Here is a 24,133-nt window from a genome sequence, read left to right on the forward strand (position 1 = left end):
GAAAACAGTAAATTCAGAAATGGAAAGACACTTAAAGTTTAACCGAAAACAAAGCTAGATTTATTTTTCTTTAGATGTTGAGATGTAAAATCAATCAGTTGGTTCTTTTGAAGTATGTGGGCTTATGAAGATCTGCTGTTCTTTATTTTCTCTAAAAAGACAAAGTGTTAGCCACATAACAGAAACATGTTTTATAACAGATTTATTTGCTCAATGCCATACGGAAGAAGAAATGATGAGATGATTTTAACTTTAGTAAAAAGATTGTGCAGTTGACAGTGTAAACACAGGGAACAAATCACTCACTTTGGGGGTGGGTAGTACATACGAGACTTTTGGTCTGAAGTTCATGTGGAAGACTTAGAAGGGCCCCAAAGAGAGAGTGATGGCTTTGTTTCCAACTTTCCCGTCAGACCCTGCTGCAGGATCAAGCTTATTGCTGACACTTTACCCCCATAAGTTCTTGAATAAATTGAGACATTTATTGGTGATAAGCATGATGTGAATTGGAAAAACCTTTAAAAATAATTCTTAGAACAAAAGTGACATTCATGACCATTTGGTAAGGATACTTATTACCTTAATGGCTTAAATCCTAAAATTAGGCTACATTTTTAGGAGGTAGAAAACAAGTACCAAAAGTATACCATTTGATACCCTGCCTTACTTTTGGCCAACCTCTGATCTCTACAGTTCTCACTCCACATTCTCCCATTAGAGCTATTAGTCCTACTACCTACCATTCACTACCTAAAGTTACAGACCTGGAGCTGCCAAGAAAAATGTTTTTAAGAAGTTTGTTTTTAAGCCACTGAGTGTATTCAGCACTCAGGTATCAATCCAGAACATTTTACACCTCTCTAGTAGATCAATTCACTTCATAGGAAAACAAGCCGACATTTAAAGAACCCGCATTTCTTAACATAAAAAGACTATTGAACATCTCTATGTGAGATTCTAGTATGTCAGAGTAGTTATGTAAACCTAAATTAGTAATGTGTTCATTGAACTGATTGAAAAAGCCTTATATTAAAACTGCATTACCACTGTTTACCAAAAATAGGTACATGTTGTCCTACAAAATTAACTAAATAAAAAAAAAACTTCCACATCCTCCCAGAGAGGTTACATTGTGCTGATATCCCATAGACAGTACAATAAAAGGATTTCATTTTTGCGATATGCCGGGCTCACAGTGAGTATGTTAGTACAGAGATCATAGCTTTAATATTACTGTAAGAATGTCATTAGTGAAACTTATATAAGGCATGTAGAAAACTAGCATTAAAGCTCTTAAGGGCAACAATTCAAACTGGCAGCTGCTAGAAAAGGTGCTGCTAGGAATAAAAAAAATATTAAAGAAATTTAGTTTCAGCACATACTAGTTTTTAGTGCTTCTACAATGAAATTAATTAATTCACATAAATTTCTGTTGCTGGAACTAATGGACCAAAAGTGAATGGACTTTTGCCCCCTTTGACTACTAGCCCAGTCTTGAAAATGGAAGCAGTCACTTGCAGTCTTCCACAACGTATTGTTAGAAGACTAAGCAGTCAGCAGGAAGTTCTGGTTGAAGTAGTGTTCGTTTCCATCAAACTTCACAGTTCCACTGGTCACAACAAGAACTGTAGTCTGGGCCTGAGTAGCTTGCTCATGAACTGGCTGGCAATCTAACATATTGACCTGGAACTCACTAGAAGGCAGTATCTCAAAAAAATTAGGGCTTCCAGTCCTGTAACATTTCCATTACATATTAAAGTGGCCTTGTCCAGATAGAGCCTGGTTAGTGCCCATCTTCTTTTGTCCATTGTCTCATAGTAAATATTGACAAATTCCTCAGCAGCTCTGCAGGCCTGATCTACATAAGTTTTAAAATCCCTAACATTCCCAACTCTCGCTAGTTCCCATTTCCTACAGTACATTATTGCTTTAAAACACAATTTATTATTTTTTAAGAGAGTTCTGAAAATGAGACAAGTTTATTTTTATCCTCTTGTTTCCAGATTATGGTGCTCTTTTTTCTATGTATTAATCCAAATTTCCACCTGATAGCATTTTTCTTCTGTCTGAAGAATTTCTTTTAGAGAATTAACTTTCCTGTAACACATGTCAGTTGGTGATAAATTCTTTCAATTTTTGTTTGTTTGAAAATGACATATTTGCCAAGCATAAAATTCTAGGTTGACTTTTTTGCTTTCAGTACTTTAAAATTGTCACTTCATAGTCTCCTGGCTTGTATAATTTCTGACAAGAAGTAGACATTCATTCTTTTCTTTTCTCTGTACATATTATGTCTTTCACTATCTAGTGAACATTTTCTCTTTATCACTGGTTTTAGCAATTTAATTTTAATGTATCTTGGTGTGGTTTTCTTCATGTTTATTCTCCTTGGCATTCATTTAGCTTCTTGGATCCATCGGTTTATACACTTCTTCAAAAATTGAACCTTTGCCCCTTATTTTTTCCATCCTCCATGTTTCCTTCTGAAATGCTAATTATACATGTTACATAACTTTATCCCACAGGTCACAGAGATAACTCTGTTTATTATTTTCCAGTCTTTTATTCACTGTGGGTTTCTTCTTTCATAGTTTTTATTTCTATACTTTAAAGTTATCTATCTACCTTAGGTCATTTAGTCTTCCTTATGTGGTATATATACTATTATTAATCCTATCCAGTGTTTTTTTTGTTTGTTGTTTGGTTGGTTTGTTTTCTCATTTCAGATATTTTTCATATTTAGAATTTCAGTTAGGAACTTCTTTTTTTAATAAATTCCCTTTCTATTCTCATCATGGAGTATATTTACTGTTTTAATGGCCTTGATTATTAATTTTATATGTGTCAATTCTTACTCTGTGGCTTACTGATTGATTTTTCTCCTTGAGTACAGTCATATATCCCTTTTATTCATACCTAGTAATTTTTTATTGAAGGCTAAATGTTGTGGATTTTATATTGTTAGGTGCTAGTTTTGTTGTATTATTTTAAATCTTTTGGGGCCTTTTCTGGGATGTAGTTAAATTACTTGGAATTAATTTGATCCTTTCAAGGTTTGCTTTAAGCTTTGTTATATTGGATTCAGAGCTCACTTTACTCTTGGACTAATTTGGCTCCTCTACCAAGTCAATAAATACCCTTCTGGTTATTCTACCCTATTGGCCATGGATTAGGAAGTTTTTCTACCCTGGCTAACAGAAACAGAAGTTCCTACCTCTCTGTGTGCTTTGGTAATACTTCAGGCTACTCTTTTTTCACTGGTCTTCCCCCCAACCTCAGGTGTTTTCCTTACACTTCCAAGTATTCAGGAGATCCTTCTGCATATCAGATAGAGAAATACACTGTATCTTTCTTTTCTTGTATTTTATTTTACAAATCCTAGTTTTCATGACTTCCTTAAAATCCACTTCTGTTGCCTTAACTTACTGAATCAGCTAGGCTCTGTTTTGGTGATCTCTTTTTGCATTATGAGTTGAAAACTCTCCAAGCAATAAGCTGTGATAAGCACAGGGCTCACCTCATTTGTTTCTCTATTCTCAAGTATCCCTGTCTGTACTGCCTGTTTTCCAAAGTCCAAAACCCATCCCATATAGTTTGTATGTTTTTTTTAAGATGTCTGATATGAAGGGTAAATCAGTTCCTTTTACTCCATTATGGTCAGGTATGAAATTGGTCCTTACGAAATCTCATTTGAAGCACAGACATTGACTATTTTAGAACTTAATGTTATTTAGGCTTGTGACTTAAGGGTTTAAGAAGTGGGATCCGTTATGAGTGTAAGAAAATGTTTTTTGCTGTCATTTCTGCCCCCCCAAAAAAATTCTAGCAAGCACCCTCAATGTACCACTTCTGAAGCTATACCTTTCTTCACATTCAGAAACAGTAAAACCTATGCAGCTAACTCAAGTGCTAAAGTATTTCCCTTTTACAGGGTACTGCTTTACAAAACCAGAACTGATTTTCATGTTGGAACAAGGAGAAGATCCGTGGTTATTAGAGAAAGAATTTGTAAACAGAAGTTCCCCAGGTGAGTTATTGTATACTGGCAGAAGGCATCCAAGAAAACTAGATTAGAAGTGAGCAGTTTGAAATGTTTTTCAGCACTCTCCCATTAGAGGCCTTCACATTTGAAACATTAGAAATAATAGATCTATTAAAAAGTAGAAGGGGGACAACTAAAGAAAGGAATGTAATGTAAGTATGTTGATATTCTCATCTTTAAAAAATGGGAGCTAAGTGTACCCTTTGAAGCTGAAAAATTAAGTAATGGTTGTATATTTAACAATAAAAAGATAAAAACAAAGAAAAGTTAATAAAACAACTAAAATTGGGAGTAAACAGATCAGAAGAGAGAAATAAATTTTATCATTATATAATAATAAATTACTATATACAATCAAAATAAGTAGATGATTGCATAGTATAATTAGAAAGCATAAAAACTAGAGCAAACTGCAACCTTCCTTATTGTTTACATTTGACAGAGCAAAAACAGATCTGTTACTAGAAAAGTTTCTTATAAAGCTGTAAATCAAGGGTCCCCAGGATCATCATCAGGTTCATTAACTCACCTTGGAGGACTCAGCATATAGGCATACTCATAACTAAGATTTATACAGTGAAATCATACAAATCAAAATCAACAAAGAGAAAAGGTGCATGGGGCAAAGTTGAGAGAAAACTAGGTGTGACAACACATGTGAAATATGTACCTGGAAAGTTCATTTGAGATGAGGTGCCCAGAGTTTTCACTGGGGGCTGCTCATGTAAGCACCCTCTGTCTAGCATGTATCAAAATTGTAGGCTTTCAGATGGAAACTAGGTGTTCAGCATAAATATATTGTTTGTACAAACAGTTTAGGCTCATTGAGTCCCTCTTAGCAGTTCTGGGAATCTTGGGAACCATCTCAAAATCTAAGTTCCCAGATGCCAGCTAAGGACTAATCTTGTAAACAGGCCTTTCTAAGGGTAGCAGTCTCAGGCCTGCTGTGTTAAACATTTTCTGCACAAAAGCTATGCAAACACACATAGAGTAAGACAAACATATCTGACGTATAAACTACCAATGTAAATGGATTTTAATATACCTATTAAGAGAAAATGCTATCATACTGTATCAGAGATACACCTAGAAAATAATTTAGAAAATTTGAAAATACAGTCATGAGTTGTTAAGACTATAAACATAAAAACAACTCAGTGTTTATTTATCTCAAAGTTCAATTCAGGTCAAAAACAGGTGAGAAAAAGGACATTTTGATAATGCTAAAGAAGATAATTTTGAAAGGATACAAGTTTAAAATATTAGTACACCAAGTAAGTTATTCATCAGGATTCATAAAACAAAAAACTGCAAGAGTTATAAGGAGAAATAGGAACACATTAGATATAGTCAACCTTAATATGCGTCTCTGATTTCATTCCATAGCCCGTGGACTCTAGAATAGTGCTTGGCAAACTATGGCCCACAGGTCAAATCCTGCCTACTGCTTGTTTTGGTAAAGAAACATTTATTGGAACACAGCAATATCCATTTGTTTACATATTCAAACTACAAGGCAGAGTTGAATTATTGCAATAGAGAGTGAATAACCAGCAAAGCCTAAAATATTTACTCTCTGGCCTCTTACAGAAAAAGTTTACCAACCTCTGGTCTAGACATTATAAATAGCATATTTTATAAAATGAATCTATTATGTTCTGAAAACAAAGCTGTGCAAACACACTACATAAGTATTCTGAAAACAAAGAATAAACCTCCTTTTAAATGACCTTGGAACATTGACAAAATGTAAAAGTATTTTAGGCAAATTCTACAAAGTAAAGATATTATTGTCAAATAACACTATAAATTGCAAACAATATGAGAAAATTTTAAATCCCTCTATCTTAAAATTAATAATGAATATATATCTTTAAAAACCTATTTTATAAAAGAGTAAGTTAAAACTGTACAATATCCAGAAATTACTTTTTAATGAAAAACATGTTTATTAGACTCTTTGCACTATAGATGAAATGGTTCTTAGAGGAAACAATTTTAGCCTCATATACTTATTTTTAAAAGCAATAAAGTTTTAAAAGAAAACTAAGCAAAGCAAGAAATGTAATAAAGATAAAACATTATAGTTATAAAGCCAAAAGGTGGTTCTTGGAACAAAAGCAAATAAAATAGCTAACCTCAGCTAGAAAAAGAGAAGAAAGCACTATTACTCATTTCAAGTTTGGGCTCAGATTCCTACTTCTATAATATAATCTTGGAATACTTTAGCCTATACTTTTTCTCTTACTTTTGTAAACTCAGCCCATTTGATGGATGTGTCAAAAGAAAATGAGATTCTATGCCAGGTAGCATATAATTACTGAATGAGCTCCTTTCCTCACCTGGATTATAATGTCCCAAAAAGAATGGTCTCTGTTTCACTCTTCCTTTCTGGGTATTTGTCACATGATAAATATTTTTTAATAACATTGTAGGCTGATTCCAAAGTCAGGTGGAGAGAGGCATTTCATACTGATTCACTCAGAAAACACAATCCACAAATGTAAATGCCCAAGTCAAATTTCTGGGACTTTTGAATCATCTAATGTAGGTGTTGCTGGATCTGAACTCTTATATTAGTAAAAGAACTGTCTAATTCCTATGCATGGAGCTTTTTATGGACCACTAAATTTATATTACAGAGAGATGCAAAGTATATCACAGTGAGGGTTGTATTTTGGAAAGGTGAGCAAAGCTGCATAAACATATTTTATATTATGTAAGATGCTATTGATTAAATGGTGAGCCATTATTTTAGGTACAGCCAAGAGAGAAGATGCTGCTCATTTAACTATGGATTTGCCATCAGTTTTATGATGCCTTCTGATTTCAGTGATGGTTATTTACTTTAAAAATTGTGAGTCACAGACATTTTTGCATGGAGCGTGGGTATCAGGAGGACAATAGCAATCAAATATGCACAGGAAATTTATGGTAAATAAATATAAAGGATACTTTTAGGGTTTCTAGGGCCAGTTTGAAACATACGATCCTTAAGATTCTTACAATGAATAAAAATTAGATATGTGGAGAAATAGATGGAAAATAGAATTAAGAATTGGACAGGGCACGACTGGTTTGGGGGAAATGAGTAAACAAATTGAAAAGAGGAAAGTTAAAAGATTTGATGATTAAGAGGGACTCACTATTGAACAACCCTAATATAATACCAAGGCACCAGAACCAGGAAAGAGAGGTGACTCCAATATAGGTGGAAAAATTACTTTAACTCTCATCAGTTTTTTCACTTCCACCAATAAATTTATGTTTCTGTTTCTGATTATTTCTTTCAACATGAGAAAATTTGTGCCATTATAATTTTTTTTTGGCCACACTATGTGGCTTGCAGGATCTTAGTTCCCCGACCAGGGATTGAACCTGGGCCCATGGCAGTGAAATCGCTGAGTCCTAATCACTGGACTGCCAGGGAATTCCCCATGATAAATTTATTTTAGTGTTGATGTGTAGAATGGAAAAATGGAGCTCCAGTTGGAATCATATAGACTAATGGTTATCAATGTAATCTGTGTTTGTGAATGTAGTCTCTGGTGTTCTTCCCTAATGTAAACTCTATCTCAATAAAGCCACTGAAAGCAATTCTCCATTGATACTTTTTGTTATCTAATTAGTGCAAAATCCTTGTTGAATTCATTTCAGTCTTTGTTTCATCTGTTCCCAGGATTCAACTCTCTCAAATATATTCTTCTTTTTTAATTGTTCCTTTCCTTTATATCCTCTTCTCTACCTGGTTTTGAAAATTATACTTTAAGATACCAAATATAGATGTAATTTCATTTCTAGATTCCTCTCTGTCTTTCCACTAGAAAAAGTTTTTTTAACAACAAAATAAGAGAGAATATACACTTGAAATTACTTTATTTTTGGGAAACTGAACCAGACACCAAGGAGTTAAATACATAATGGGGGATATGTATATAAATTTCACTCCATAATAAGTGTGTTAAATATCATTAAATATTTTTAATTTTCTCACTTTTAGAAGAATCCCAACCTGATGAACTCTTACAGGAGAGCCTAGAAAACCAAGGCAAACATTTGAGGCAAGTTTTATTTGTCAACAAATCATTGACTACAGAGCAAGAAATTTCAAGAAAACTGTGTACTCTGGACATAAACATTTTCCCTGCAGAAACAATGCCTTGTAAATTTGACACTACAGGGTCTACTTACTTGCTTCTTAGCTCATTGACCCCACACTGTCAGTATTCAAGAAAGAAGGCTTATGAGCTTAATGTATGTGAGAATTGGCTCCTCAGTATTAAAGATCACAGAACTAATACTGGAGAGAAATCTTTTGTTTATAGTAAAAGTGTGAAAGCCTTTGGACATAAAGAAAAAGTTATTCAGCATCAGACAATTCAGACTTTACAGCAAACTTTTGAATATAATGAATGTGGAAAGGATTTTCTTGAAAAGACTGCCCTTGTTACATCTAAGGATACCCACCCAAAAGTGAAATCTTATAAATTCAGTAAATTTGGGGAAAACCAATATGATAAATCAACCTTGATAATCTCTCAGAGCAATCATCCAGAGGAGAAGAGTCACTATGAGTTTAATAAATATGAATATACTATTGATAAAAACAGAAATAATTTCAGTAGGATCACTCAAAGAACTGACACAGAAGGGAAGTCTTTCAGCCAAAAATTACACATTAGAGAACAGCAAAAAATTCATATAGGGGTGAAACCCTTTGAATGTGGAAAGAATTTCAGCCATAATTCAACCCTCCAAGTGCATCAGAGAATTCACACAATAGACCAGTCCTCTGACTATAGCACATGTACAGAATCATTGGCTTACCAGTCAACTTTCAATGTACATAAGAGAACTCAAATAACAGTGAAACCCTATGAGTGTAATGAATGTGGAAAATCCTGCACTATGACTTCATGCCTGATTCAGCCTCAGAAAAGTCACACAGAGGAGAAACCCTATGAATGTCATGAATGTGGGAAAGCTTTCAGTGAGAAGTCACGCCTAAGAAAACATCAGAGAACTCACACAGGAGAAAAACCCTATAAATGTGATGGATGTGAGAAAGCTTTCAGTGCAAAGTCAGGCCTAAGAATACATCAGAGAATTCACACAGGAGAGAAACCTTTTGAATGTAATGAATGTGGGAAATCTTTCAACTATAAATCAATCCTCATAGTACATCAGAGAACTCACACGGGGGAGAAACCCTTTGAATGTAATGAATGTGGAAAATCTTTCAGCCATATGTCAGGCCTAAGGAATCATCGGAGAACTCACACAGGAGAAAGACCATATAAATGTGATGAATGTGGGAAAGCTTTCAAACTGAAGTCAGGTCTAAGAAAACATCATAGAACTCATACAGGGGAGAAGCCCTATAAATGTAATCAATGTGGGAAAGCATTCGGTCAGAAATCACAACTCAGAGGACATCATAGAATTCACACAGGGGAGAAACCCTATACATGTAATCATTGTGGGGAAGCTTTTAGCCAGAAATCAAACCTCAGAGTACATCACAGAACTCACACTGGGGAGAAACCCTATAAATGTGATGAGTGTGGAAAAACTTTCAGGCAGAAATCAAATCTCAGAGGACATCAGAGAACTCACACAGGGGAGAAACCCTATGAATGTAGTGAATGTGCCAAAGCTTTCAGTGAGAAGTCAGTCCTAAGAAAACATCAGAGAACTCACACAGGAGAGAAACCCTATAATTGTAATCACTGTGGAGAAGCTTTCAGCCAGAAGTCAAACCTCAGAGTACATCAGAGAACTCACACTGGGGAGAAACCCTATAAATGTGATAAATGTGGGAAAACTTTCAGCCAGAAATCAAGCCTTAGAGAACATCAGAAAGCCCACACAGAGAACTAAACATATAAATGTTATGAATATGGAAAAGCTCTGAGCTGGAAATCAAGTCTCGCAATACAAAATAAAACATGTAGGAGAGAACCCCTATGAATATAATGAACACTTGGAAGTTCCTCTGCAAGATACCAGCTTTCACTAAACATCAGAGAACTTACACAAGAGAGAAATTCTTGGAATATATTTTACACAGGCAGTCTCATCTTGAGTGCAGTCCTCATTGTAGATCAGAGAATTCAATTCAGCAAAGAAACTCTGTAAAGATAATGAATACAAGAAATACTCTGTGCATTCAATCCTTGGAAAACTCACACTGCAGGAGAACCCTGGGAATGTAATGAAAATTTCAAAACTTTGTTCCAGCAATCAAAATTCATTCATCATCAGAGAAAGCAAAATTCATTCATCATCAGAGAAATCAAACAGTGAGAAAATTGAGAATGTAATAAATGTGAGATAACCTTTAGCCAAAAGCCAGCTTTCTCAGTAAAGCAGAAAATACATAGAGACCTCACAGTATATGAGAACAGACAAGAAATCAGGGTAATGGATGTGGAGAATCCTACTGTAAGTCACACCTCAGTTTGACTAACACAGGGTAATAACTATATGACATATAATGACTATTAATTGTTTACCAATGACCATTTCCTTTTTTCTCATGCCACACCTAGTCTAAATTTCTTAACTACACTGTCATCCAAATGAGATCATATTTTTAACCTCTGGATAGTGAAATGTAGAAGTCAATGACAGGTCTTACTAAATACACCTCTCAAATTCTTAATGTTTTCTCCTGTCCCTTGTCAGAATGGAGTGGAGATTATCACCAGCAAAACCAAAGGGGCTCATGCACAGAAGATGAAAGAGTACAAAGTAGAAAGAAACAGGGCCAAAGAGTGACTGTTGAATGAAATTTTCTTCTGCATGTACACAGACATTTTGCTGTGATGAAATAAACTTGTTCTCTGCTGGGCTTCTACAGTTTGGGTATACTTAATACTGATATTTACTCACCAACCCTCAGTTAACAAAGCCTATGAATGTGATTTCTGTGGACATGTGAACTCAGTGTAGTGTATCAGAAATATCACGCAGGAAAACCCCCTGACAACATCCTGAATGACCATAGTTTTTACCCACAACTCTTCCTCCTTGGTCAGGTAAGTATCAAGGGAAGATATTTAACATTACAACATATATAGGTAATCCTTTACCCAAAAAATGATATCTCATTAAATATCTGATAATCGAGCTGTGAATGTGTGAAAGCTTTCAGTGAGTCATCAAAGTTTAATATCTCTCAGAGTTTGTAATAAGGGAAAAATTTATCAATTTGAGAAAGGTAAATAATAGCCTTTATGTTATATAAAAACTATTTCATATGTAATATTAAGACAGTTAATGAAATATAACAATATTGGTTCATAGATATTCACTAGAATAAGATTTTTAAAAATAAGAAAGAAATTGCATAAACTGCACAGTGTTGAATGTATGTGAATATTTTCTGAGTTCTCTGTGTGTCCATGTGAGTGTGCATGCCACTTAGATGTTTGTTTTGTATGTATATTGGAAGTCAACTGCACTGTAATAGAATTATGTACCCCTTACTTAGTAACTATTCTGATATCAGCTATGATTTGCCACATGTATATTCATAACAAGTAAACCTTTTACAGGAAGTATCTGAAAATTCAGAATCCTATACCTCATTCCTTTTCTCCTGCTACCTCCTGACATGCACATATAGGAAAGGCCATTGTTACTAAGCTGTCTTTTTTCAACAAAGTCAAACCATGTTTTCTGTGTACTTCTGTATCATCTCTGGGTCACTAATACAAATACTGTATAGAAGCATACACAGATACAAATATATATAAAAGTGTGTATATATTCTACAAATATATATAAAAGTGTGTGTATATATTCTATCTCTCTTTTCAATGTCACTGAGTCCTTCCTCAGTGGTATCAAGTATACTGATAATCCCTTTGAAGGCATTCTTCATTTATTGTATGTGTTTTTTATATCCAGCATTTAAATTTTACTATAGTTTATCTCTCTCTGCTGAAATAACCTATCTGATCTTGCATGTTGTTTAGCTTTTTTACAATCATTTTATATGGTGTTTGGCATTCTCTTTCTCAGTTAAGCAACTGCTTGGGTTCTTGTTGCTCTCTGCAGCCACCTAGCTCTCCAGACTTTGGGCTAGTTTTTTGCTCTGCAATCTCAGATATCTGATGTATTCAAGAAAAGTTGTTAAATTTAAACTCTTCCCATATGTCTTCTTGTTTAGGAATAGGAGCAGTGCTTTTTCCTGCTCTCTAATGATCTGAAATGTAACTGAAAGTTGTTAGTTAATTTTTGACATATGTTCCAGGGTAATTTGATGTGAAAAAGGTGACTTTTTTCAAAAATGATGATAAAATAATTGGATAATCGTATATTTTAAATGCACCTTGATGTTTATACCATAATTAAAGTTTATTCAAAATAAATTATAAACCTAAACAATATAGCTAATAGTACAAAATTTCTGTTGGGAAACATGGAAACTAATTTGAAGCACACAGAGATTTTTAATATGTAATGCAAAGAATTGTGTGAGACATAAAAGCAAAAAAGATAAATTGGAGTTTATTAAAATTTAAAGTGTCTGCTTTTCAAGATTTTATTATGAAAACAAAAAAGAAAATCACACATTGGGAGAAAATGTCTCTAATAGATATGTCTGTCAAAGGACTTGCGTCCACAATATGTAAAGAATGTTCATAATGCAATAATAATACAAACAACTTAGTTTAAATGAGGAAAAAAAGGGTAAGATTAAAACAAGCATTTCATAATAGAAGATATATAGATAGCCAGTAAGTACTAGAAAAGATATACAAAGCTTTAGTCATCAGGGAAGTGCAAATTAAAACTATAATGTGATATCATTAAAAATCCATTTGATAGTTATTTTTAAAGGTAATGACACCTTACCTAAAACCAACAATTTCAATTCTAGGTATTTACCCCCAGGAAAACTTAAATAATTATACAAAAACAAAATCAAAAAATAAATTTTTAAAAAAGAATTGTATAAAAATGTTCATAGAATCGTTATTCATAATAGCCCCAAATTAGAAAGAACCAAAATGTCCTTCAGCAGATAAATGTATAAACAGTGATGTTGCCTGACAATGGAATATCACTCAGCAATGAAAAGGAACTACTAATGCATATAACAACATTAATAATAAAATTAGGCTGGGCAAAAGAAGCCAGGCACAAGAAAGTAGAGCTGTATGATTCTATTTATACAAAATTCTAGGAAAATCATCTAATTTAGTGGGTGGGGGTGAAAATTAAGTGGGTAGGGGAACAAGGGAATGTTTTAGTATGATGGAAAGTTCTATACAGATTGTGGTGGTGTTTACAAAGGTGTATAAATTTTCAAAACTCATCAAAAGGTATCAAAAATGCATATACTTATATAAATTACACATCAATATAGGTGATTTTTTAAATTATATATAATTTATATATATATAAAAGTGAATTTTGGATCCCCAGCATATTATGAGACCCAGATTCTGAATTTGCCACATAGCTCATTGGCTTTACTATCAATACTTGTGTATTTATTCCCTTGTCCCTCCCGTATGGCTGTACGACCTTGGGCAAGTCAGTTCTCCTTTATGTCTCTTAGTTTCCTCATTTGTGAGGAGTGCATAATGATGGTAATTACCTATAATCCTTTTTGGAGGCATTTTCTGAGTTAATCTATCAATAAGTCAGACGCTTAAAACAACGCCTGGCACAGAGTAAATGAGCAATAAGTAATAACCAACCATTATTTTACTACTATTATTAAAAATCAAAATAAAAGTCTGTGTTCCTTAAAAAAGCTTAAAGCAATATTATAGCTGATAATAAAGCAAAATAATAAATTAGGCTGAAAGGAGATTCAGCCTTGATGTGATGGGTAGGTGGGAGTTCCTTACACTCTCAAGGCATTACTTTTTATCTGATGACACCATTCCTGAAATTTTGGAAGCCTCAGGCCTGTGCACTGTTTACATGCCTCAGACCCAAGTGTTTTCTGAGTGTCCAGTCCCCTGGAAATTGCTTTTCCACAAAGGCAGGAAAAGCACCCTCTGTGACTATCCCTCCTCCCCCCAGAGCTTCTCTCTGATGGAAGTCTGAACTAAACTGGAGTATTGTCACTTGGATTCTCTGTTACAGATTCTTCCATCCAGGGTAGGAGTTACATACCAGATGTGTAAATATTCTAGAGAGAAGTCACTATAATATAGTACTATAAGTACTATAAGATAGTACTATAAGAAGTACTGTAAGATAGTACTAACAACACACATACATTCGTGCATGCACGCACTCACACACACATACATCCTTTCATGGCCACTGCTGCCCTGAGTTCTGTTTCCCTGGTATACTTGAGGTGATTTCATTAATGCCTTTTAACACAGGAACTGCATCCTGAATTCTCGTGTAATGGAATCACTTCATTTGGTGACCTCTATGAGAAAAGAGGACTTAGAGATCAGCAGATGATTTGGCCCTAATCATGGGCAAAAGGCATGGAATTCTGCATTCTTCACCACAGGTGCGTCAGGACATTAAAAAGACACCATGTCAAGTAGTAGGCAGTCTCCTGCCAGTGTACAGAGTTTGTGGGGGCATGACTTGGGCCAGAGTTTGAGAACCCATCTGGGTCAGTGGAGAATTTTGACAAGGACCTTGAGATAAGATTGAGCTCAATTCGCAGAGGCCCCTCCATATTCCTAAGGGAAACTTCCAGTCATCATTGGTGTGGGCATGACTCTACTTGTAAATGCTTCAGCAGTAGGTGAGATGAAATCAAATGGAGTGATGAGACAAAAGCAGTCTTTTATTTGGTAGTATAACTTATTTTCATATCAAAATTATTGGAACAGTGCAGAAGCAGACAATAGTCACAAGATATAGGAAAATAGGTATAGAAGATTATAGTGAAAGTATGCAATGCGTTGTACATAAGTATGCAACAGAAACCATTAAGTTGCCATCGATTTTAATTATGAAACTTTATTCCCTGCATAAATGCTTTATATCCACATATTTAAAATGGAGCTCAGGGTTTCAGGCCTTTATTTTTCAATTTGCATCACATGTTTTGGTGACTTATCCTTGGAAAAAGCAAAATCCAATGTCTGATCTCCATAAGATGATGAGCAATGTCTTATCCTGAGCCCACAAGCCAAGTGTCTGTCTCATGGAAGCTCCTTTGCAGCTGGCAGGTCCTGGACAGGAAGGTGACCCTCCTGGCACAGATAGCACAGAGGTAGATATCCCCAAATAGGCGAACCTGGTAGACTTCGGGACCTCCTGTAAAGCCCTGCTAGTCCCACACTGGAAACATAGCCAGGCTGCAAGCTTTGAGCAGCTTCCCAGAACAGTATCTGTAATGGCTGTTGAGGATCAGAGCCCCTGAGATTTCTGATTCTGCCTGGTTCCACAGAGAGCAACAATCCATTGTAGTAACAGTGTGATGCTGATGGGGGTTACTGTCTTGGCACTGTGGTGCCAGGGGCTTTCAGGATCCTGGGGATCATTACAGGTGTTTTTGCTGGTCTTGGTACACCACTTGAGGCTGTCAAGCAACGTTTCACATCCATCTGCCTTTTCTGTGCGGTCTTCAAGAGCAAGAGTAGCCTCTGTGCCTGAAAGAGTGCAAGGCAGCTGTTGCCACATAGCAATACTTTAGCTCTGAACCATACCTAAGTGTGGACTTCTTTTTGTTTTAAAGACAGTAATTATATGATACCAGACTTTTCCAGATAAAACTATTTTTTAAATTAATTTATTTGGTTGCACTGGGTTTATAGTTGTGTCAGGTGGGCTCCTTAGTTGCAGCAAGTGAGCCCCTTAGTTATGACTTGCAGGCTTCTTAGTTGTGGCTTGCCAGCTTCTTAGTTGTGGCACGCATGTGGGATCTAGTCCCCTGACCAGGGATCGAACCCAGGCCCCCTGCATTGGGAGCATGGAGTCTTACCCACTGCGCCACCAGGGAAGTCCCTAAGTGTGGACTTCTTGGCACATTACACCTACAGATTCTGCCAACATAATTTTTGTCTGGGTAGGGAGACAGATTCCTGGTCCTTCCTAATCCCACCATCTTCCCTCTAACTCCACCTCCTTTTCATATTATTTAAATTTACAATGGTAAGGGACAGTGTTTTGTTTTATTTCTATAACAGCATTTTTAGCCATATTAAGTTCTATTGCTTATTTCTGAATGTTCTCCAGTTTGTGGCTTGGAAGTTCTCAGAGCTAAAGTCTCTATCCTCAATCACTGTAAAGCCAAGTATATTGTTTCTAGGAAGCTAAATGGTTTGGTCAGGTGTTTGATGTATGATTTATGTTTTATTTTATCTACAGGATTGTTCTTTAAGCCCATGGGAAAGATTTTTAATTTGGGGGGGTAGTTTTCTGAGAGTTAAATCTCCCTACCCAATTATCTGGCAGTCTTGCTGTCAATTAACATTAATTTCACTCCATCTGGTGAGTTTCATTAAGACTATTTGTGAAACTTAATTATGGAAGACCTGGCATCTTTTATTTCCCTAATCAGACATGGCTTTCAGGTAGCCTTTATTTCTGTGGAAGGACTGTTTAGTGCTAGTAAACCAAAGGCCCCCTGAATGCCTATTGACCCTTGGGCAGACAAATCCATCATGAAAAGCTAGTACCTTGGGCTTCCCTGACGGCGCAGTGGTTGAGAGTCCGCCTGCTGATGCTAGGGGACATGGGTTCGTGCCCCGGTCCGGGAAGATCCCCACATGCCGCGGAGCGGCTGGGCCCGTGCGTCCGGAGCCTGTGCTCTGCAACGGGAGAGGCCACAACAGTGAGAGGCCCGTGTATCACAAAAAAAGTTAGTACCTTTTATTTTTTCAAAAACCACCACAGCTAATTAGCATTGGTTGGTTCCTTCAAGTTTCTTATTGGCATGTGGCCATCAAAATTAAACCACTGGGGGCTTCCCTGGTGGCGCAGTGGTTGAGAGTCCGCCTGCCGATGCAGGGGACGCGGGTTCGTGCCCCGGTCTGGGAGGATCCCACGTGCCGCGGAGCGGCTGGGCCCGTGAGCCATGGCCGCTGAGCCTGCGCGTCCGGAGCCTGTGCTCCGTAAGTGGGAGAGGCCACAACAGTGAGAGGCCTGTGTACCGCAAAAAAAAAAAAAAAAAAAAAAAAAATTAAACCACTGCATTAAATAAGCATGTTGTATTTTAAACTAAAAATGTAGGGAAATGTGAAGAGCAATATTATTAAGTAATGTCATTCAAATTTAATAACAAAACAGTCAGAAAACAATTAACAAAATGGCAATAGTAGGTCCTTACCTATTAATAATTACTTTAAACATAAATGGGTTAAAGTCTTCCATGAAAATACAGAACGGTTGAATGGATAAGAAAAACAAAAAATCCCACAATATGCTGTCTACATTAAACTCACTTGAATTTTTAAAACACAGGCTGAAAATGGAGAAATAGAAAAAAAAGATATTCCAAGCAAATGGTAATCAAAAGAGAGCAGGGGTAGTTATATTTATGTCAGACAAAATAAACTTTAAGCTGAAACTGGTCACAAGAGACAAAGAAGGTCATTATATAATGATAAAGGAATCAATTCAAGAAGATATAACAATTGTTTAATATTTATGTACCCTACATTGGAGCAACTAAATATGTAAAGCTTGTACTAACAGAACTAAAAGAAGAGATAAACAGCACTACAATAATATTAGGACCTTAATACCCCCACTTGCAACAATGGATAGATCATTCAACAACACTTGTGAATTAGTGTTCATTGAACAACTCTATAGACCAAATGGACCTAACAGAACATTCCATCCAACAACGGCAGAATACATTCTTCTAAAGTGCACATGGAACATTCTCCAGGATAGATCATATGTTAAGGCAACAAAACAAGTCTCAACAAATTAAGGAAGATAGAAATCATATCAAGTATCTTTTCTGACCACAGTGGTATTAAACCATACCATACTGACACTTTCTGTGCTTTCCTTATTCAGAACCTTCACCCTACAAATATGTGTTAAGTTAATTTGCCCCATATATAAACCTAATAAATAACCCATTGTGTGTTCAGTGTAAATGGAAATGAAAGACATCCTTTCAGTTTATTTATGCACTTTCTCTCCCCTGCCCTTGTCAGGTGGAAGAGATAGCTAAGTATCACCACATCAATCAAGCACATTTTTGCAGTGGTAAATTTTTCACAAACAAACATTAATGATGCCTTTTTTATTTTGCCAAAGTCTTTTGTTGTTGTTCATTTATGTTGGTGATACAGACAAGTAAGAGTGTATAATTATTTACTAATCTTTTGATATTGTTTGTCAAGAAAATGTTGAAAAACAAAGCTATATAAATAACAAATGGAAACTTCTTTAACTATGTTCATTTTATTCTATGAATTCATTTTATGATGATGTGCTATGGACCCACTGTTTTGTGGCATTCTACTTCTTTTGGACATTTGTAAACATGATGAGCCATGATCTCCATCCAACCTGTGGACATGTGGGCAACACTAGAATTATGCTCAACCATTTAGTTTGGTCAGGTTTACTTGGGCAAATGGATGCTTATGTCTTTACAATCCAAACGTTAATCAAGTAACATTTAATGTGATAATTTATTTGGCCATATTTCCAACTAACTGGAAGTAACATATTCTATTTTTCCATCATTGTTCTTCAGGCACTTATTCATTTATCTTAATGGCTCCTGACTGTCTCTTGACAGTAACTGACCTTCCCCTCACTGTACTATCACTGAATTTTAAAGCCAATTAGTTACTCTTGATCACAGGCTACAATGATCAATTCTCAGATTTCCCTACTATTTCAGTCACTGACATAGGGAGCCCCTGAATAATGCCTCCCATAACCCCCATATCCCTGATCTTCAAATACTAATTTCTGACCACTCACTTGAATCTCTAACCATCACAGATTTTATGTGTCTGAGTCATCAAACAACATTATATCCCTTTATAATGGACCATATTGTTCACATATCACTGAACCTTGTGGCACTCTCCAATACCCATTTGTCCCAGCACTATACCCACAGGTCACTGATCAATACTCAGCAGAGACTATGATCATTGTCGGTCCCTTGCACACAATTACACAGCTACTCAGATCACCCAGTATCTCACCGCCACATCCCAAGTAGTGATTCCCCAAAGTTCTCAGTTGCTGTAAGCTGCAGAACTCCATTTCTTTTATCCCGTTTGACACCAATTAATTGGCCTTCACTTTCTTTGGACATCAACTGAACTAAACATTGAAGCTGTGTCTTTAGTTCCAGAATGGTTGAGGCTGGAGACCGATTTTGCAGTGAGCTTCGTACAGACACTGGATAACACGTTTAGAGTGGTTGCGCTTGCCCAAAGAGAGTAGGTGAAAAATAGTCAAGGTCAGAAAGTCACAAATCTAAGAATAAAGGGAGATGCAGAGAAGAGTATACAAGAAAGTCCAATAAGAACTATTTCCTGCTGAACTGTGCTGTCCACAAAAACAGACTTAGCTATGCTCACTGCTATCTCCTCAGGACCTAGAACAGTATTTGATACAGAATAGGCACGCAGGAGACATTTGTTGGCAGAACTCCCAGAAATATTTATGGAAAACTAGGAAAGTTAGTGTCACAGATGTCAAGAAAGGAATTTTTCTAACTGAGGGGATTGTCATCAGGACAAATTCAACAGACTACCAGTAAAACTAGAAAATCAAAGTTGTATGAGGTCTTCATATATCAAATATATTAAACTCTTTTCAGACAAATGTTTTGAAACTTATTCCAAGGTCATCATTTTTTTAAAAATTAGTAAGAATTTATGCTTTGGATATATAATATGTAAATGTGTATATATTCAAATAAATCAATCTTTTTATATTGTGTTTTCCTCACCTTATTTGAAACTACAAAACAACTCCATGTAATATCAAATGGCAAACATCTCCCAGAGATTTCAACATCAAGACCCAGCACCACTCAACGAAAAGCAAGCTACAGTGCAGGACACCCTATGCCAAACAACTATCAAGCCAGGAACACAACCCCATCCATTAGCACAGAGGCTGCCCCAAATCATAATAAGGCCACAGGGACCCCAAAACACACCACCAGACGTGGAACTGCCCACCAGAAAGACAAGGTCCAGCCTCATCTACCAGAACACAGGCACTAGTCCCCTACACCAGGAAGCCTACACAACCCACTGAACTAACCTTAGCCACTGGAGACACCAAAAATAACGGAAACTACGAACCTGCAGCCTGTGAAAAGGAGACCCCAAAACAGTAAGTAAAGCAAAATGGGAAGACAGACAAGCATATAGCAGATGAAGGAGCAAGGCAAAAACCCACCAGACCTAACAAATGAAGATGAAATAGGCAGTCTAACTGAAAAAGGACTCAGAATAATGATAGTAAAGATGATCCAAAATCTTGGAAAAAGAATGGAGAAAATGCAAGAAACTTTTAACAAGGACTTAGAAGAACTAAAAAGCAAACAAACAGTGATGAACAGCACATTAATGAAATTAAAAATTCTCTAGAAAGGATCAATAGCAGAATAACTGAGGCAGAAGAACGGATAAGTGACCTGAAAACAAAATAGTGGAAATAATTACTGCAGAGCAGAATAAAGAAAAAAGAATGAAAAGAACTGAGGACAGTCTCACAGACCTCTGGGAAAACATTAAATGCACCAAAATTCGAATTATAGGGATCTCAGAAGAAGAAGAGGAAAAGAAAGGAACTGAGAAAATATTTGAAGAGATTATATTTGAAAACTTGCCTAATATTGGAAAGGAAATAGTCAAGTCCACAAAGCACAGAGAGTCCCAAACAGGATAAATCCAAGGAGAAACATGCCAAGAAACATATTAGTCAAACTATCAAAAATTAAACACAAAGAAAACATACAAAAGCAGCAAGGGAAAAACAACAAATAACACACAAGGGAATCCCCTTAAGATTAACAGCTGATTTTTCAGCAGAATCTCTGCAAGCCAGAGGGGAGTGGCAGGACATATTTAAAGTGTTGAAGGAGAAAAACCTACAACCAAGATTACTCTACCCAGCAAGGATCTCATTCAGATAGGATGTAGAAGTTAAAACCTTTACAGACAAGCAAAAGCAAAGAGAATTCAGCACCTCCAACACCAGCTTTACAACAAATGCCAAAGAAACTTCTCTGGGTAGGAAACACAAGAGAAGGAAAAGACCTACAATAATAAACCCAAAACAATTAAGAAAATGGTAATAGGAACATACATATCGATAATTCCCTTAAATGTAAATGGATTAAATGCTCCAACCAAAAGACATAGCCTGGCTGAATGGATACAAAACTAGACCCATATATATGCTGTCTACAAGAAACCCAATTCAGGCCAAGGGACACACACAGACTGAAAGTGAGGGGATGGAAAAAGATATTCCATGCAAATGGAAATCAAAAGAAAGCTGGAGTAGTAATTCTCATATCAGACAAAAGAGACTTTAAAATAAAGACTATTAAGGGAGACAAAGAAGGACACTACATAATGATCAAGGGATCAATCCAAGGAGAAGATATAACAATTGTAAATATTTATGCGCTCAACATAGGAGCACCTCAATACATAAGGCAAATACTAACAGCCATGAAAGGGGAAATCAATGGTAACACAATCATAGTAGGGGACTTTAACACCCCATTTTCACCAATGGACAGATCATTCAAAATGAAAATAAATAAGGAATCACAAGCTTTACCTGATACATTAAACAAGATGGACTTAATTGATATTTATAATACATTCCATCCAAAAACAACAGAATACCCATTGTTCTCAAGTGCTCATGGAACATTCTTCAGGATAGATCATACCATGGGTCACAAATCAAGCCTTAGTAAATTTAAGAAAATTGAAATTGTATCAAGTATCTTTTCCGACCACAAAGCTATGAGACTAGATATCAATTACAGGAAAAGATCTGTAAAAAATGCAAACATACGGAGGCTAAACAATACACTACTTAATAACCAAGTGATCACTGAAGAAATCAAAGAGGAAATCAAAAAATACCTAGAAACAAATGAGAATGGAGACACAACGAACCAAAACCTATGGGTTGCAGCAAAAGCAGTTCTAAGGGGGAAGTTTATAGCAATACAAGCCCACCTTAAGAAACAGGAAACATCTCGAATAAACAACCTAACCTTGCACCTAAAGCAATTAGAGAAAGAAGAACAAAAAAATCCCAAAGTTAGCAGAAGGAAAGAAATCATAAAGATCAGATCAGAAATAACTGAAAAAGAAATGAAGGAAATGATAGCAAAGGTCAATAAAACTAAAAGCTGGTTCTTTGAGAAGATAAACAAAATTGGTAAACCATTAGCCAGACTTATCAAGAAAATAAGAGAGAAGACTCAAATCAATCGAATTAGAAATGAAAAAGGAGAGGTAACAAATGACACTGCAGAAATACAAAGAATCATGAGAGATTACTACAAGCAACTATATGCCAATAAAGTGGACAACCTGGAAGAAATCTACAAATTGTTAGAAATGCACAACTTTCTGAGACTGAACCAGGAAGAAAAAGAAAATATGAACAGACCAATCACAAGCACTGAAGTTGAAACTGTGGTTAAAAATATTCCAACAAGCAAAAACCCAGGACCAGATGGCTTCACAGGCAAATTCTATCAAACATTTAGAGAAGAGCTAACACCTAGCCTTTTCAAACTCTTCCAAAATATAGCTGAGGGAGGAACACTCCCAAACTCATTCTACAAGGCCACCAACACTCTGATACCAAAACAAGACAAAGATGTCACAAAAAGAAAACTGCAGGCCAATATCACTGTTGAACACAGATGAAAAAATCCTCAACAAAATACTAGCAAACAGAATCCAACAGCACATTAAAAGGATCATACATTATGATCAAGTGGGGTTTATCCCAGGAATGCAAGGATTCTTCAATATACGCAAATCAATCAGTGTGATACACCATATTAACAAATTGAAGGAGAAAAACCATAGGATCATCTCAATAGATGCAGAGAAAGCTTTCGACAAAATTCAACACCCATTTATGATAAAAAAAAAAAAAACCTCCAGAAAATAGGCATAGAGGGAAATTTCCTCAACAAAATAAAGGCCATATATGACAAACCCACAGCCAACAAAGTCCTCAGTGGTGAAAAACTGAAACCATTTCCACTAAGAGCAAGACAAGGTTGCCCACTCTCACCACTATTAGTCAACATCCTTTTGGAAATTATAGCCACAGCAGAGAAGAAAAAGAAATAAAAGGAATCCAAATCGGAAAAGAAGAAGTAAAGCTGTCACTGTTTGCAGATGACATGATACTATACATAGAGAATCCTAAAGATGCTACCAGAAAACTACGATATCTAATCAATTAATTTGGTAAAGCAGCAGGATACAAAATTAATAAACAGAAAACTCTTGCATTCCTATACACTAATGATGAAAAATCTGAAAGTGAAATTAAGAAAACACTTCCATTTACCATTGCAACAAAAAGAATAAAATATTTAGGAATAAACCTACCTAAGGAGACAAAAGACCTGTATGCAGAAAGTAATAAGACACTGATGAAAGAAATTAAAGATGATACAAATAGATGGAGAGGTATACCATGTTCTTGGATTGGAAGAATCAACATTGTGAAAATGACTCTACTACCCAAAGCAATCTACAGATTCAATGCAATCCCTATCAAACTACGAAGGGCATTTTTCACAGAACTAAAACAAAAAATTTCACAATTTGTGTGGAAACATAAAAGACCCTGAATAGCCAAAGCAATCGTGAGAAAGAAAAATGGAGCTGGAGGAATCAGGCTCCCTGAATTCAAACTATACTACAAAGCTACAGTAATGAAGACAGTATGGTACTGGCACAAAAACAGAAATATAGATCAGTGGAACAGGATAGAAAGCCCAGAGATAAACCCACGCACATATGGTCACCTTATCTTTGATAAGGGAGGCAAGAATATACAGTGGAGAAAAGACAGCCTCTTCAATAACTGGTGCTGAGAAAACTGGACAGGTACATGTAAAAGTATGAAATTAGAACACTCCCTAACACCATA

General features: G+C 35.9%; 1 protein-coding gene and 1 pseudogene across 1 annotated transcript in view; one reads left to right on the plus strand and one right to left on the minus strand.

Moving 5' to 3' along the window:
- The window catches only part of ZNF782 (zinc finger protein 782), a 55,203-nt gene extending 45,281 nt beyond the window's left edge, over positions 1-9,922 (plus strand). Inside the window, exons 4-5 of the mRNA XM_065879874.1 lie at positions 3,932-4,027; positions 8,043-9,922. Coding sequence (XP_065735946.1) covers positions 3,932-4,027; positions 8,043-9,922 — 1,976 coding nt within the window. The remainder of the gene's footprint in view (positions 1-3,931; positions 4,028-8,042) is intronic.
- LOC136124458 (NTF2-related export protein 2-like) lies at positions 1,372-1,922 on the minus strand (annotated as a pseudogene).
- Positions 9,923-24,133: the final 14,211 nt, after the last annotated feature.

The sequence above is a fragment of the Phocoena phocoena genome, chromosome 6, assembly GCF_963924675.1.
Source record: "Phocoena phocoena chromosome 6, mPhoPho1.1, whole genome shotgun sequence".
Taxonomy (NCBI): Eukaryota; Metazoa; Chordata; class Mammalia; order Artiodactyla; family Phocoenidae; genus Phocoena; species Phocoena phocoena.